General features: G+C 52.5%; 1 protein-coding gene across 3 annotated transcripts; it reads left to right on the top strand.

The window, feature by feature from the left end:
• The first annotated feature begins 5,048 nt into the window (after positions 1-5,048).
• Sdsl (serine dehydratase like) lies at positions 5,049-16,734 on the top strand. 3 transcript variants are annotated; one of them, XM_041648737.1, is made up of 10 exons: positions 5,077-5,105; positions 5,428-5,531; positions 8,694-8,764; positions 9,092-9,285; positions 9,447-9,486; positions 10,187-10,326; positions 11,600-11,688; positions 12,171-12,398; positions 15,061-15,185; positions 16,389-16,734. In XM_041648737.1, the coding sequence occupies exons 4-10, from the start codon at positions 9,112-9,114 to the stop codon at positions 16,580-16,582; spliced, it is 990 nt and encodes a 329-aa protein (XP_041504671.1). In that variant the 5' UTR covers positions 5,077-5,105; positions 5,428-5,531; positions 8,694-8,764; positions 9,092-9,111; the 3' UTR covers positions 16,583-16,734. The 3 variants fall into 3 exon arrangements, with proteins under 3 accessions (XP_041504670.1, XP_041504671.1, XP_041504672.1); XM_041648736.1 differs by lacking the exon at positions 5,428-5,531 and having other exon boundaries at positions 5,049-5,105; XM_041648738.1 differs by lacking the exons at positions 5,077-5,105; positions 5,428-5,531 and adding an exon at positions 5,158-5,218.
• The last annotated feature ends 458 nt before the right edge of the window (positions 16,735-17,192 follow it).

The following is a 17,192-nucleotide window of genomic DNA, read 5'->3' as shown; positions in this document are numbered from 1 at the left end:
TGTATGCCATGGCACATGCACAAAACCCCAAATAAATAAATAAATCTAAAAAAAACCATTTTTTTTAAATGTTAAAAAAAAAGAAAAGAGTTTGTCTGAACAGGGAGTCTCCCTTGCTTTGGACTCTGTGACCAACCTCTGTGGTCCCTGCTGGGGGACTTGGCAGCCACTGGGCTCTTTTCACCGTGGTCACCTGCTGCAACCCTCGCTGGATGGATGGGGCCTCTGAGAACCCTCTAGGGTTTCCCGGTGGCACCGTCCCTTGCTGACTCCCCCTGTGCGTCATTCCTAGTGACAAACAGTCTTTGCTTATCCCTGATGTGTAAAATCAGCCACCAAGCCAAGGTCAGGACCTGGCAATAGCTGGAGCCTCTCCACAAGGTTATCATTGCCCATGGTGACCCATGGTGACCCGTGCTGGACGTGGGGAGCTGGGCCAGATCCCATGCCCTTAGAGACCCCGAGAGAGACAAAGCAGCAGCTCCTTGACAAGTGAGGAGCGAAAGAGCCTCACACCGCAGGGGCACGTACACTGCTTAGTTTGAGACAACAGGGCTGGGTTTTTTGTTTTTTGGTTTTTTTCCCCTTCTCCTAGGGGTTGCAGCAAATACTACTACTTGAATAATAGTAATGTGAGAACCTTCTGGGGCTCCAGCCCATAGCACCCCTTTAGGGGCGGTGGTCCCCACACCAATGTTTTCATCTGTCACAAACTCTTTCCATTTCTCTGAAGTCCAAGGGGTTTTGTTCTATGAGCCAGGGTCTCACTATGTAGCCCAGGCTGGCCTTGAACCCTTCATTCTCCTGCTTCAGCCTCCGAGTGCTGGGACGAGAGGTGCACACCACTATACCCAGATTAGCTATGGGTTTGTTCGTTGTAAGGTGGGTTCTCCCATAGCCCAGGCTGGCCTTGAATTTCCTTTATAGCCAAAAATGGCCTTCCTCTTCTGATTATCCAGTCTCCACCTGCCAAATGTTGAGATTTCAGGCATTCATCACCACACCTGGTTTAGGTATGCATTTTTAAGTCTCTAGGGAGGCGCGCCCCGGTTGACTGTCCCTCAAAGACCCAATTAGTCACTTTTTTTTTTTTAAACTAACTCCTTCCCTTGCTCTGGGCAAATGAGTTGTGGTGGTGGAGAGTGTCTCTGCCAGGGTTTCAAACTCAAATACATCTGAGGTTCAGTCACAAGCTGTTGGGTGCGGGCTGGGGGGATAGGGTGACCACAGGACTGTGACTTTCCAGAGAGGATGGTATAGCTTAGCTCGGCTGATGGAAATAATGCCCTAAGGTTGGATTCTCAGGCCTGCAATGATCAAACTTCTTGGTCCGGGGTGGGGAGTCTTTGAACTTGGCTGAGGATTCACGCTGTGTTGTGTGTGGGAAGACCCAGATTTCCTTGCTCTCAGTCGCTGCTCACTGGCTTCACCTGCCAGGTCCCTGCTCCTACCTAGTGACTGAGAAGCCGTGCAAAGAGGAGTATGAGGTGAGACTTGTGATGGAGGGGGCCGGGCAAGTGCCCGAGGCAGAAAGGTCTCTTTGTCCTGGGAACAGGGTGCACAGCTGGGGCTGAGGTGGTGAAATGAGGATTAATAAGCAACCCAGAGGACTGGCATGGTGGCTGTGTGGTGGCCTGAGGTGTCCCGGACAGGAGCTGGCTGACAAACATAGCCTCTCCCCCCTCCATTAGCCTTCCCAGCCCACCCTCCCCCTCATCCAGCCAGCCAGCCAGCGGCTGTGGAGCCCAGCCCCTCTGCAGCTCAGCCTCTGGCTCTGCCCCTGCTATGTGACCTTGGGCAAATGACTTGGGTTCTCCGAACCTGTCTCCTCAGTACGGGGTTGATTTTAATGGTTTCTTTTTGTACAGGTAATTGTACATTCTGTGATGAAATGACTCCATAGACTTCTTAGGAAACCTCTTTTACAGCCATAGGAATGATAACAGAGTGCCAGCTGTCGGCCCCAGTGTCTGCTCTACCAGGACACGAGGCCCATATCCCCCCCCCACACACACACACACGCAGAGCTCAGACAAGGCACAGAGAGGTTGAATGATCTGCCTGGGGTTCCCCAGCCAGGAAGTGGTGTTGCTATTATGTGCATCAGAGCCCGTTCCAAGATCTGTGTTCTAGATGCCGAACACCCTGCCTCCCCATGGGAGCACTGTGCCATTCTGTTTTCTTTCATTTCTTGGTTTTCATTTAAAAAAAATTTAAAATTACATTTGGTGTGTGTGCGTGCACGTGTGTGTGCATGCGTGTGTGCGCGCGTGTTTGCACGCACATGTGTGTGAGAGCGTGTGTGAGCATGTGTGCGTGCATGTGTGTGTGCGTGTGTGTGCGCCCGTGTGTGTGTGTGTGAGCGTGTGTGTGCGCCCGTGTGTGTGTGAGCGTGTGTGCACGCACATGTGTGTGAGAGCGTGTGTGAGCATGTGTGCGTGCATGTGTGTGTGTGTGCGCCCGTGTGTGTGTGTGTGTGTGAGCGTGTGTGTGTATGCGCACGTGTGTGTTGGTGCACTTGTGTGCCACAGCATGTATGTGGAGGTCAGAGGTCCATTTTTTGGCATCGGTCCTCTCCTTCCACCATGTTGGTCCTGGGAACCGAACCCAGGACATCAGTTTGGTGACAAGTGTTCTCACCTGGCAGACCATCTCAACAGTCCTGTTTGTCTGATTTGTTTTGAGACAGTCTTGCTGTTGAATTTACAGCAATCCTCCTGCCTCAGCCTCTAGAGTGGTGAGATCACAGGTGTACTAGCACTTGGCTTGTCTTATTACTTATGATTTTTCTTTTAAAAATGATTTAGTTCAGCACTGTGGTGTACACCTTTAATCCTGGCACACAAGAGGCAGAGGCAGGAGGATCTCTGTGAGTCTGAGGCCAGCCTGGTCTATAGAGTGAGTTCCAGGGCAGCCAGGGCTACATGAAGAAACCCTGTTTCAAAAATACAAAATAATAATAATACTTTTTTTTTTTGCTTCTTTGTTTTGTTTTGTTGAGACAGGGTCTCACCATGTAGCCCTGGCTGTCCTTGAACTCGCTCTGTAGACCAGGCTGGCCTTGAACTCACAGAGATCTGCCTGCCTCTACCTCCCGAGTGCTGGGGTTAAAGGCCTGCGCCACCACCGCCCTGCTTATTATTTTCATTGTGTGTATGGTGTGTGAGGTTATGTGCATGTGACCGAGTGCGGCTCCCGTAGAGGTGTCAGACCCGCTGGGACTGGGGTTACAGGCCATTGTGAGCCGCCTGATGTAGGTGCTGGGAACTGAACTTGAGTCTTCTTCAGGGCAGCACATGCTCTTAACCACTTAGCTAGTGACCCCCTCTGTGTGTGTGTTCACGGGTGCATGAGTGCGTGTATGTTGTGTGTGCGCACCCCTGCCTGGGCGTGCAGCTGTAATCCTAGCATTTGGATGGTGGAGTCGAGAAGATAAGATGTCCAGTGTTGTCTTCATTGACGCAGCAAGTTTAGGGCTAGCCTAAACTATACAAGATCCCACTGCAAGAAAAACTAAGGAGACTTCATTCCCAGGGGCTTGTGGTAGAAAGCTTAACAGACGTGTGCAAAGTTCTGGGTTCCTAGTCTTAGTGCTGGCGATGGGAGGCCTGAGAATGCGCTGTTGGTATACCATAAGCGTGTAATAAATGCAGACCCTTGTTTAAATATGCTATTGGTATACCATAGGCATGTAATAAATGCAGATCCTTGTCAACAGCTGGAGTGTTCCTCTACCAGGAAGCCTTTCTCCAGATTCCATCCTCCAGCCACTGCGGAGACCTTCTGCTCTCTGTTCTTTTGTGTGAGACCAGGCACCTGACAACGATGAGAGAGGGTTCGTGTGAGGGCAGAGGTAGGTTGGGCAGGGCCCCAGTCGTGGATTCTGGCTAAGCAGCTCCACAGGTAGGCAGGGGTTAATCATCAATCACAGGAGGGGAGCGGTCACACTGCCCTAAGGGACACCTATGTTGCCTGGCCCTTCTGAATCTTGCCTCTCATTTTGTATTTAGGGAAACTGAGGCTCAGGATGGAGGAAGCCCAGGGTCTCAGCATTGTTTAGTGAGATGGGGACAGAGGGGGCACAAGAATCTGACCCTTCTTCCTGGGAGCTAGAGAGCTATATCCTCAGAACTTCTAAGTACTTCTGTGACCCTGCCCTGTCCCCACTCCACACCTGTGGGCTCCCAACATCCTACCTGCTCCCACCTCCCACAGCACGGGCATCCTGAGTGCTGGGAGAAAGTGGGGACACGCTGTCTTGTTTGAGGTTAAAGGTCTCAGGTCTTGGCAGTGGTAGGTGTCTGGTAAATATTTATTTATTGGATGCATGAAGGAATGAGCAGCCTTTGCTATGAGCAGTAAATACCAGCAAGGCTTCTTCTGCTGGCTATGAAACAGCAGAGAGGGGAATGGGACCTGAGAGTCACCCTTCCTGTTCAGACAGGATGACAGCTCCTCCTTGTCTTCTATCTTCCTTTTATTTTATTTTATTTTATTTTATTTTTATAACAGATTCTCTCGATGTAGCCCCAAGTGTCCTGGAACTTGCTATATAGACCAGGCTGACCTTGAACTTATGGAGATCCTTCTGCCTCTGCCTCTGCCTCCTGAGTAGTGGCATTGAAGGCGTGTGCCACCATGCCTGTACTGCATTTTTGTTTTCTTGTCTCAAACTTAAGATGGCCCCAGTGTGGTCTGGGGAAAGTGGCCTGACCTAAGAACAGCTCTGGATATGTTGGATCTAGGGTGGCTGTGTTAGGAAGGTCATCCAAGGTGAGAGGTTCCTTAGGCCTCTTGCTGGCCAGCCCCTATGGATGGATGTTGTCTTTTCTGAGCCTCCATTGCCCCATCTGCCAGAAGAACCCACCAGGTCATTAACAAGCCATGAGCTGCATGAGGAAGGAGGGGAGGGTTGGATATCCCCCTGAGTTCATCTTGGCTGATTTGGTTGTGAGTCTTCACAGGACTCCAGAATCAGGAACTGTCCCTTTAACAGGGAGGAGGGGCCAGGCCCTGGTGGCCGGAAGCTCATCTAGTGGCCTGAGTCCAGGTTAGTCCTGGCTGAGCTGTAGGCTGTGCTGGTCTGGGGACTGTCCTTCCGGAAGGTAAGCGTTGTGGGAGTGGCCAGGAGCTGTGTGGTGGTTGCAGGGTGCAGCAAGTGGGTGTGAGGGTGGCTACTACCCCAGGAGCAGCTGCCCTGTCTCTCACCCCACTGGAGGTGGGCTCTGGGGACCCTGAGGGTGGATACCGGGTTGTGCAGTGGGAGGGGCATTCAGCCTGACTTTCTAGACTTTCTCCTGGTTCAACTGCTGTATGGTACCCAGTGGTCCCTGGGAAAAGCACTTGGAATTGTCGGGGTTGGAAGGAGGGTGGGTGAGAGTGAGTCCCAGGACGGAGTCACAGCTGTCTCTCCACTGCCTTACCCAGCACAGGGAGGTCCAGCCTCCTGCTCAGGCCCGGGAGCTGTCATAGTGGGGAGCTGAACCAATGGGGTCGCTAGGTTTGCTCAGATGGTCTCCACCCTGATGACGGTAAGGTTGCTGTCACCAAGAGGGGTCTGGGGACAGAGTTTCAGTTCTGTTTGTTCTTACTTTTGTTCTTTCAAGACAGGGTCCCCCCCCCCCCTTCTGTGTGTGTGTGTCTGTAATGCTGGCTGTCCTGGAACTCACTCTGTAGACCAGGCTGGCCTGGAACTCACAGTGATCCACCTGCCTCTGTCTCCGGAGTGCTGGGATTAAAGGCGTGCACCACTGTTTCCTGGCGAGTTTCAGTTCTTGAGGATAATGGTCAGCGAAGTGCCAAACAGCTTCATTTTCAATAAATGATGATGAGGAGGAGCAGGAGGAGGACACTGGCAGCCCAGGAGCTAAGATGGGAAAGCACACACTCGGGTTTGAACTCTGAGCCATGTTTCCTGTGTACCAACCCCTCTGGGTCACTAACTGTAAGATAGAGTTAAATACAGGACTCCGTCAGGGGTTCACAGTGCGTTCGGAGATAACTAGGAAGGTGCTGGGCACGTTGCCTGGCTCCCAGCAAGCCCCACACAACAGTTGGCTCTTATCAAGCCACACCGGGTACAATGGGCTCCTTCACTCTGTGGTTGAATTTAACCCTCATGAGGACTGTGAGCCATGTAGCACCACATCCAGTGTGTGGCATGGTTTGTGTTAGCTCATTAGTATCTTCCTGGTCCAAGAGTTCTTTCCTGGCTCCATGCCCAAAGGAGACACTTTTGTTCATCTTTAATATCCATGGTTTCCTGTTATTTTGTTGGTTTATAGTAGATCTCATCAAACTACAAGCTCGGCTCTGAGGTCGAAGTCTGTCTTCCTCACTGTGCCATCCCTGGGTCCCAAGCCCTAGCCGGGACCATGACATGCAGCATTGGCAGAAGGCCCCAGTCCTCACGGGTCCCCTCAGCCTGTCTAGAAGATTCAGCCTGGAGCGTGGCAGTGCGTGCGAGCAGTTCCTCTGCACCATAGCCCCCCAGTTGGGGTGTATATGTATTTGTTTCCATTTTACAGATGTGGAAGTAGGCACAGGGTGGTTGAGACACTTCCATGGGTCACACAGCTGGGGTTTGGCTCTGGTCTCTGGTTAGCCCCCAAACCTATGATCTGGGCTTGCAAGACAGAGGTGTGGGCTAAGCCAGGCTATGAGGGGTGTCTTAGTTAGGGTTACTATTGCTGTGATAAACACCATGGCCAAGAGCAACTTGGAGAAGAAAGGGTTTATTTGGCTTACACTTCCATATCGTTATTTGTCACCGAAGGAAGTCAGGACAGGAACTCAAAAGGACAGGAACCTGGAGGCAGGAGCTGATGCAGAGGCCATGGAGGGTGCTGCTTACTGATTTATTTCCCATGGCTTGCTCAGCCTGCTTTCTTATAGAACCCAGGACCAGCAGCCCAGGGCACCACCCACCACGGGCTGGGCTCTCCCACATCAATCATCAATTAAGAAAATACACAACAAAGCCAGTCTGCTAGGGTTGTTTTCTCAGCTGAGGTTCCCTCTTCCTAAACGACTCCAGCTTTGATCGAGTTGACATAAAAACTAGCCAGTGCTGGGAGTTTGGGGACCAGGTACAGACCATAGGCCCTCTTTCCCTGTGAGAGGTCTGCTTTGTCTTTGCCTTGTCTGGGGAGTTCCAGGGCCATCCTGACAAAGGGTCAGATTCACGGACCAGTTCCCTATTTGAGCCCCTTGAGTAAGAGTGGGGTTCAGGCTCCAGGTCCAGAGGGATAGCGTGCAACCTGCCCCCTGGTGGTCAGCCTTGAAACTGCAAAGGACCGCACCAATTTTATTTGTTTATTTTGTCCCTTCGGTGATTTGAAATAAGGCCTTCACACTTCAAGGCTATCCTTAAACTCACTCTGTAGCTCAGGCTTGTCTTGAACTCTCAATCCTCTTGCCTCAGTTTCCTAAGTTTGAATGCAGGGATTACAGGTGTGAGCAACAACCCAGTTTCTTCCTTTTCCCAACATCCTTATTTGTTTTTTGTTTGTTTACTTATAGACAAGGTCTCTCTGTGTAGCCCTGGTAGGCCTATAACTCTCTTTGTAGACCAGGTAGACTTGGAATTCATAGATCTTTATGTCTCTGCCTCCTGCATGATGGGATCAAAGGCTACGCACTACCACGTCCATATCTACCTCCCTCTCTGAAAATTGTATTTATTATTAGTGCATGTGGGGGGAGAGAGAGGAGAAAGAAGAGAGAGAGAGGATAGGGAGAGAGGAGAGAGAGAAGAGAAAGAGGAGAGAGAGGAGAGGAGAGAGAGGGAGAGAGAGGGAGAGAGAGAGGAGAGAGAGAAGAGAAAGAGGAGAGAGAAAGAGGGAGAGAGAGAGGAGAGGGAGGGAGAGAAAGGAGAGAGAGAGGAGAGAGAGAGGGAGAAAGAACCTCTGTGAACTATGTTCTTTCCTTCCACTTTTAAGTGGTTCCTGGGGTTCAAAGCCAGGTCATCCGTCTTACGTGACAAGCAGCATTTGCTGAGCCATTTCGCCAGACTCTTTTGCAATTTTTTTTTTTTTTTTTTGATTTTCGAGACAGGGTTTCTCCGTAGTTTTTTGGTTCCTGTCCTGGAACTAGCTCTTATAGACCAGGCTGGCCTCGAACTCCCAGAGATCCGCCTGCCTCTGCCTCCCGAGTGCTGGGATTAAAGGCGTGCGCCACCACCACCCAGCTTCTTTTGCAATCTTGTAAAATTTATTTTTATGTGTGTGTTTGCCTGCATAGATGCTTGTACACCGTATGCAAGCTGTGCCCAAGCTGGCCAAAAGAGGGCATCAGACCCCCCTAGAATGGGAATTATAGCTGTTTGTGAGGGTACTGGGATCTGAACCTGAGTCCTTTGCAAGGGCATTGAGTGCTCTTAACTGCTGAGCCAGCGTCTCAGCTCCTCTCCCCCTTTATGCTTTGAGACAGATCTTGTACAGCGCTGGCTGGTTTCAGACTTGCTGTGTAGCTGGTGTAAAATCAGCACCTCACTGAGTCTGGACAAATGTAGACCTTTGTAAAGCTGCGTATGCATGTACATTAGAAACAAAACAAGAGCTTACTGGCCAGTGTGACATCATAGCGTTATAATCCCAATACTAAGGAGGATGGTGGGTTCCAGGCCAAACTGGGCTACACAGGGAGACCCTGTCTGTCAATGGTAACTACAACAAACGCGTCTTTGCTTTCAGAGATACAGGCTGTGGTTGTATAATTGGGAACCGATAACCAGAAAGAGGGCCCAGGACGGCCAAGGGCAAAGGTAAGGGAATAGGGAAGGGCCCTGCCTCCCTGACACCTGCTTCACTATTTTTTATGGAAAAAAATTATGAATGAATGAATTTTTATTACTCTTTGGTCACACTCTGTGTCCCCAGTGCTATGGACAGCCACAGACACCGAGTGAAAGGTACCCAGTACGATCTGCCTTGTTCAGATGGGGAAACTAAGGTCCAGAGATGGGCAGACACGTGCATGGGCCTTGAAGCTTGGAAGCTGGGTTGGATATGGGGTGGCCAGGACCAGTGGCCTTGACCTTCCCTTCCCATGTTATAGTTAAGGAATCTGATCTGAGCATGCCCCCTTGCAGGTCGTCTGTGTGCCACAGGAATGGAGGGAGCCTTGGTGGATCATGGCAAGGCTGAGCCTTTCCATAGGGTCACGCCTCTGCTGGAGAGCTGGGCACTGTCTCAGGTGGCAGGCATGCCCGTCTTCCTCAAATATGAGAATGTGCAGCCAGCTGGCTCCTTTAAGATCCGAGGCATCGGACATTTCTGTCAGCAGGTGAAGGAGGGTGGGGAGGGGAGGAGGTCACGCGGGGCTGTGGAGGAAGTGTGGGAAGGAGAGAGGGAGAGGAGTGTTGGGTGTGGATGGAGCATCCAGCCACATTCCACAAAGGCCTCCATGACTGGAGTGACCCCCAACTCCATCCTTTCTCTCTCCAGATGGCCATGAAGGGATGCAAACATCTGGTGTGCTCCTCAGGTGACCCCACCCCTCTCTGTTTTACTAGGAGTCCTTAGGACTGGGGTGGGGGCAGGGGAGCCAGCTAGCACATTGGTCAATGTCCAGAGTTTGCTTACTTGCTTGTTTCCTTCCTTCTTTCGTTCCTTCCCTCCCCCCCCCCTTCTTCTTCTTTTTCTTTGTAAAGGCTATGTTAGGGACTCCTGATTCTCCTGTCTCCCCCTCCTGAGCACTGGGATTGCAGGTCTGCACCATCAGGACCAGTTTAGTTCCATTTTAAGGATTAGCCTCATTCGGGCCGCATCTCAGACAGCCACACCCTATCTGTTTTCAGTCCCTTTCCTATAATCTGAGATTTGTGGTGGTCGCAAGTGACAGAGATCCATCTCACGGAGGTTTAAGCTGCAGGCTCCAAGTTCTGAACTTCCTCAGGATAAGCGACTTTTAGAAATGGCTGAATCCAGCCGGTCTCTTCTCTTGCTCTCTGTCTTCTGCTTTTTCTTCTCCTCTTTTTCCTCTTTGTCCAGGCCATACAGAAGCCTGGGCAACATACTCACCCCTGAAGCAGTAACGGGTGAGGAGGTTGCATTTTCTGATTGGGTTGATGTAGATCAGGTGTCTCCCTCTGCCAGCAGTGGGGCAGATACACAGGTGATTTGCCGGGAGGTGGGGGCGGGGAGGCATGTGAAGTCTGAGGAACTCCTCCCTCCACTGCTCCCAGGAGGCAATGCAGGAATTGCAGCCGCTTACTCGGCTCGGAAGCTGGGCATCCCTGTCACCATTGTGCTCCCAGAGAACACTTCCACGCAGGTGGTGAGGCGGCTGGAGGGGGAGGGGGCCGAGGTCCAGCTGGCTGGGAAGGTAAGGAGAAAGTGGAAAGCAAGGGCGGAGTGGTGGGGGACGGGTGCTGTGTCCTCCCCCACGGCACCCCAGGGCACCGCCTCCACTTATTTTGGACAAACATTGGCCAGAACTAGTGTTTTGGTCTTTGGTCTTCTCTCAGGAGGGTGGAGAGAAGAGAGGATGGGTCGGGCAAGGGTACTTTGAGGGCTGGGACCTCTGGATGTCTTGTCCCATCCCGAGAAGACCCCTGTCAGAGGGCTGGAGAATAGTGTCCCCCATCCTCACTGACACTTGGTACTGGGACCTGAAAGGCTGGCAGTCTGATCAGACGAAAAGTCTTCAGTGATGTATGTGTCATGGATGTATCATTTCTTACTCTGAGACCGCAATAAGAAAGTAATGGGAGCATCAGCAGACCCCACACTGAAGCTGTATCCTCCCAAACCATGGTGCCCAAAGCTGTATCCTCTAAAGACAGGATTTCTCTGTGTAGCCCTGGCTGTCCTGGAGCTCACTATGTATGTAGACCAGGCTGGCCTTGAACTCACAGAGATCCACCTGCTTCTGCCTCCCAAGTGCTGGGCTGAAAGGCGTGCGCCACCCCCTCCCCCACTGATTTCTGCTTCTCTGCTACCTTCCACTCACCCATCCACCCATCCCGGAAGAAGGCAGGGCGGAGAGGGAAGCCCACTCTGCAGGACAGGGCATGTCTGTGCCGTCTGGGGTGTCCCAGAGTTCAGGAGGGTTGTGCCCTCTGAGTGGGCCACAGCAGCTCTCAATCCTTATTGGTGGAGCCTGTCCCAAGCAGCCCACTTTGTCCACTCCTCAGCCAGGCACTATGATTAGGGGACACCCAGAAGGTGAGCTCTGGGTGACCTATGGTGGACACGAGTGTCAGGGGCCATCTCTGCCCACATCTATGCTTCAGCTCACCGTGGGCCACCGTTGGGTGACATGGACTCTCATGGATAGACTGCAGGGATCCGGCTGGAATGTGGGGTTGGTGTGAGGGATTTGTCCCCTCCTGTGGCCCCAAAGCGGGCTCCATGTCACCAGCCCTGGAGTCCTTTGGCTCTGCACACACTGGGTTGTTCTGGTCCTGCTGTATAGGGACTCGGATCCCTTTGAGTTTGAGGGACACATGTGGTGTCCTTTGGCCCACACAGAGGCTGCAGGCCTCATCCTGGGAGGTGTGGTCTCATTCAGGGGAGATCTCCTCTAGCTCTGTAGGCGACCACAGTCCCTGTGGAGTCTGCACCCCAACTTTTTCCAGGCCTGCTACTTCCTTTAGGTCTGGGATGAAGCCAACATAAAGGCGCAAGAATTGGCCACAAGGGATGGCTGGGTGAATGTCTCCCCGTTTGACCATCCCCTGATATGGTGAGGCTTGTGGCTTTGTTTCCAGGGTGCCAGAGCAGGAGGGGGGAGGGAGGGACCCTGAGGAAACTAAGACCCAGAAAGGAGAAGAGCCTTCAAAGCCAGGCAGACGTGTGTTCAGACTTTGCTTCTTGGGAGTTGTTTTGTGGAAAGCACATAACTGTCCGTGCCTCAGTTTCTCCTTTGATAGAATGGAAAATAGAGTATAAAATAGTCCTTACCAAACACGTGCCTTGGGGCCTCATCTGAGAAGATGAGGTAGCAACCAGGAAGCCCACTACTTGCCCAAGGTCAGCTGGTCAGGGGCAGAGACAGGGTTCTTTGCTTCAGAACCCCAGCTGGTCCTAAGTCACAGGCTGGTTCCTCTTAACCCTCTCTGATAGGGGCGTTTCTTCCCAGAGTGGAGAGGGTCGAGTGAGCAAGGATGAGGCAGAGTGGTCTCCTTTCCTGGGAGCCCTATCATTCTCTCCACCCCCACCCCACAGGGAAGGCCATGCCAGTCTAGTACGGGAGCTGAAGGAGTCGCTGGGGAGCCCGCCGGGTGCCGTGGTACTGGCCGTAGGGGGTGGAGGACTCCTTGCAGGTGTGACAGCTGGCCTGTTGGAGGTAGGCTGGCAACATGTGCCCATTGTTGCGATGGAGACCCGAGGGGCACACAGCTTCAACGCTGCCTTGCAGGCAGGCAGGCTGGTCACGCTGCCAGACATCACCAGGTGGGTTTGGATGGAGCATCCGAGGGGGTAGAGGGTGGGGTGTTTCTGTTCTATGGTCTCTTTGTCCAAGGTAGTGGGAGTGGGGGCACCCCAAAAGTCTGCTTGTCCTGAAATTCTTATTTTATTTTACTTGATTTTCCAAGATAAGGTTTCTCTGTAGCTTTGGAGCTGTGTAGACCAGGCTGGCCTCAAACTCATGGAGATTCACTTGTCTCTGCCTCCCAAGTGCTGGCATTAAAAGTGTGCGCCACCACCACCTGGCTTGTCCTGAAATTCTAACCACTGTCGCAAAGATCCAAGTTAGAGGGTGTGGAAAAAAAAAAACAACCCGAGTTTATGGGTATACCCCTGTCATCCCAACACGTATAAGGCAGGAGGCTTGAGAGTGGAGTCCAGCCTGAACTTGCATAGACAGACCCTGTCTCAGAATAAGGGTGTGGGTGGTGCTGGAGAGGTTCAGTGGGTGTATGCCTGCCTCAGAAGCGTGAAGATTTGATCTCAGATTCTTAGCATCAACATAAAATCTGGGTACAGTGGCAGCACCTGTGACCCCAGAACTGGGAGAGAGGAGAGTGGCATTTCAGAGAGGCTTGCTGGCAACTCAGCCTAACAGAAGAAGTGAACCCCAGATGCAGTGGGCGACCCTGCCTCAAAAACATGCAAATGCAAGCTGGCCAGCTTCCCAGGGCTGCTGGAAGAGATGCCCACACACTGGGCCCAGGAGGTAGTAGACCTGAAAGATCAGTAAAGTTCCTGCGTTGCCAGCATGAGGACCAGTGTTCAGTACCCGGGACCTGTGTAAGACAGCGGAGCATGGTGGTGTGTGCTTGTAGTCTAGTCCAGGGCAGGCAGAGGCAGGTGGAGCCAGGCAAACGAGACCCTGTATATAAGAGAGAGAAAAAGAAAGAAAAGGAAAAAAGGGGAGCTTACTCCAGAGTGGCAGCCCAGCTGTTTAGGTCCCAAGCTAGGTACATGCCCCCCAGCCAGGCACAACAGAAAGCACCACGTAATATCCACAGGTGAGGCGCATGGGGGTGACCTAGGTTCCCCCCTTGGTTTTGGGGGTCACATCTGTCCTCAGTTCCCTTCTTGACCTCGTACTCACATCTACTATGTCTTAGCCATGTTTCTATAGCTGTGAAGAGACATTGTGACCACGGCTACCCTTAGAAAGAACGTTTAAGTGAGGTGGCAGCTCATAGTTTCAGAGGTTCAGTCCCTTATCCTCATGGTGGGGAGCGTGGTGGCACGCAGGCAGACGTGGTGCTGGAGCAGGAGCTGAGAGTACATCTTCTTGCAGGCCGCAGGAAGTAGACTGTGACACTGGGTAGTTTTGTGAGCAACGAAAACCTCAAATCCCGCCCCCACAGTGACACACTTCCTCCAGCAAGGCCAAACCTACTCCAGCAATAGTGCCACACCCTATGAGACTATGGGGGCAAATTACATTCAAACCACCACAGTCATTGATCCTTGGTGTGGGGCAACAGCCTCCCCTGTCCACTGGACCAGCCTTGTGGCCATTTGTGTGTGTGTGTGTGTGTGGGAGGCATGTGGTACAAAACCACGTTCTTCACTTATTCAAACTGTAGTCAGTGTTTTTTTTTTTTTTTTTTTTGATCCCAGCGGTGGTGGTACACGCCTTTAATCCCAGCACTCGGGAGGCAGAGGCAAGCGGATCTCTGTGAGTTAGAGGCCAGTCTGGTCTACAAGAGCTAGTTCCACGACAGGCACCAAAAGCTACAGAGAAACCGTTTCAAAAAATCCAAAAACAAAAAAAAAAAAGTTTTTGAGATGTAGCTCAGGATAGCCTTGAACTCCCTATGTAGTTGAGGATGACCTTGAACTGATCCTCTTTCCATGTGCTAGGATTCTAGGTGCACCCCACCACATCCAGTTATGGGGTGCTGGGGATGGAACCCAGGGCCTCATGCTTGCTGGGTGAGCACTCGTCCCACTTTGTTCGGTGCTGGGAGCAGAGCCCGGGGGTTTCTTCTAGTACCTTATTGAGAGAGTTCAAGGCCAGCCTGGACTCTGGTGTACTGCCACTTAGCTCCACTTCCTTTGTAGCCCAGGCTGGCCTGAACTTTTTCTGTAGCTCACTAAGCTACAGCCCTCTACAAGACTTATTAGCCTTGACTTGTGCCCATCCTCACCCCTCTCCCAAGCCTGCAGCCAAACTCCAGCCTCTCTCCCTCCCTCTGTCGAGGCCTCTCTTTCTATCCTTGTGATGGCTGAAGGCCCTGACCCCTTGCACATGTCAATTCTATGTCTGGAACACTTCTCATCTGTTTTACTTGTCTCCCCTTGGGTGTCAGCACAGAGAAACCCCACTGCTGTCTCCTGGGGTGCCGGGTTCTGATGCTTCCCACAATGTATCATGTGGGTGCTTATTCATTTGCACCCCCTGCCCTGGATACAGGACCAGGGCCTCAGACATGGTTCCGACTCTGAGCTCTGACAGGGTCCCACTAAGTTGTCCAGGCTAGCCCTAAACTCTTTCTGTAGCCCAGACTGGTCCTGAACTCTCTCTCTGTGTAGCCCAGCATGTCTGGGCTTCCTGACATCCTGTCCATCACAGGATGTGGGTGACCTGGGGCTCTGCAGGGTAGGGCTCTGGTGTGTCTGCTCTTCCATCTCCCCCCTGCCCACCTCCCTACAGTGTAGCCAGGAGCCTGGGAGCCAAGAGGGTGGCTGCGCGGACCTTGGAGTGTGCGAAGGAGTGTGAGATCCTCTCTGAGGTGGTGGAAGACCGGGAGGCTGTGAAGGCAGTGCAGAGGTTCCTGGGTGAGTGCAACCCAGGCCATCTGTCCACAACAACCGTGTCCCCAGCATCTGAGGCAGGACTGGCTGGGCAGTGATGATGTCACGGGTGTGTCCAGTAGTGGACGGGAGGAGGGAAAGTCTTAGGCAGCTTCAGGATGTTGGCACATGCTCCTCCTACCTTCTTGCCTCTGGATGTCCATCCTGGCCCCATCGCCTAATGCTTGTCCACGGTGATGGCTAGTGATCCAGTATATCCTCCTCCAAGAAGCCACCCTGATCACCCCACACCCCCTCACTAGCTAGAGACTTCCAATACACTCACCCCTCTGCCCACAGCTGCCTGGTTTTTATCTACTGTTTGGGTGTAACTGGATGGGGGTAGGGCTTTGTGTCTTAGCCACCGTTATGTCCCTAGGGTCTTCCAAACACAGAGGCAGGCAGAGAGTGAGGTATTTGTTGAATGAATGGGTGAATGTACGAGTGAGTGGGGAAGATGAATAATGGATGGATGGGCAGTAGAGGGAGAGAAGGATGAATGGATGTGTGGGGGTAGGTGGGTAGAGAAGGATAGGTGGGTGGATGGGTGGGTGGATGGGTGGATGGGTGGATGGGTGGATGGATGGATGGATGGGTGGATAGATGGATGGGTGGGTGGGTGGATGATGAATTGGTGAGTGAGTAGATGGTGAGTGGTGGATGGGTGTGGATGGATGGATATGTGGATGGGTGGGTAGATAGTAGGTAGATAGTGGGTAAATGGACACGTTGAGCAGGTTGATGAATGAAATCACATGATGGGTAGGAGATGGCTGGCTGGATGGCTGCTGGCTAGCTTTACAGATGAAGGCTACACTGATGGATGGACAGAGAGGCAGCCAAGTGGTGGAGTAAGGAGTAGGTCTGTAGAGAGTCAGACCTGTGATGGCAGAGGGGTGAATGATGGATGGATGGGTGGGTGGATGGATGCATGGGTGGGTGGATGTATGCATGGGTGGGTGAATGTTTGCATGGGTGGATGTATGGGTGGGTGGATGGATGCATGGGTGGGTGGATGGGTGATGTACAGATGGAGAGATGGATAGAGAGGTAAATGAAGAGATGTATGTATGTGTGTATGTATGTATGGATGGATGAGTGGGTGGATGGATGGATGGATCTGTGGTTGGGTGGGTGGAGCCCTCCTGCTGAGCACTGGCTGACAGTCCTCCTGCTTCTTCCCCACAGATGATGAGCGCATCCTGGTGGAGCCTGCCTGTGGGGCCGCCCTGGCAGCTATATACTCAGGAATCCTGGGGAGGCTCCAGGCTGAGGGCCGCCTAGGCCCGGCCCTGGCTTCCATTGTGGTCATCGTGTGTGGTGGCAACAACATCAGTAGCGAACAGCTCCAGGATCTGAAAACCCAACTGGGCTGTAGCTGAGGGCTCCCAGGGACCCCAGAGAGGCTCTTGGACACCTTCATGGCCGCCCAAGGGAGTGTCCTACCCTCCTCCTACCTTCCTCCTTCAGGTAGCCCTCTTGGATTGCTCCCAGGGGCTCCCTGCAGTCCACTGAATAAAGCCGCCTGATTTGAGTGTGTGGTTTCCACAGTTTCTGTGTTTTTACCCCTCGAGCTACACAATACTGAAGCAGGTTATGAGACAGTGACTCCTCATCATCTCATGGGTGGCTGCACCGAGCCTTAAAACGCGTCCCTCCCTGGAGGAGACGATGTCACCTGCTTAACTGCCGCTAACTTTCCCAAGAGCTCGTGAGTCCTCTGCATGACCGTCACAGAGGCCCTGCCAGCGAGTCCCTGTCACAGTGTGTGTGTGACTCCCCTCCTTCCTCCACGTCTCCACTCTCTGATCGTCTGCCTGCACTGTGTTCCTCCCAGAACTGCAGATTTGGCCCTCACTGGCCCCTTGGAGTCACAATCTGTGAGTGTGTGTGTGTGAGTGTGTGTGTGTGTGTGTGTGTGTGTGTGAGTGTGTGTGTGTAAAGTGTCCTAATGCCTCAAGGTCACGAAGCTGGCATTTGACCCAGCCAGGT

Source organism: Microtus oregoni, unplaced genomic scaffold, assembly GCF_018167655.1.
Source record: "Microtus oregoni isolate MIOR12 unplaced genomic scaffold, Mior012 000003F_ref0000135, whole genome shotgun sequence".
In the NCBI taxonomy this organism is placed as follows: Eukaryota; Metazoa; Chordata; class Mammalia; order Rodentia; family Cricetidae; genus Microtus; species Microtus oregoni.
This window is presented reverse-complemented; position numbering and strand designations above follow the sequence as displayed.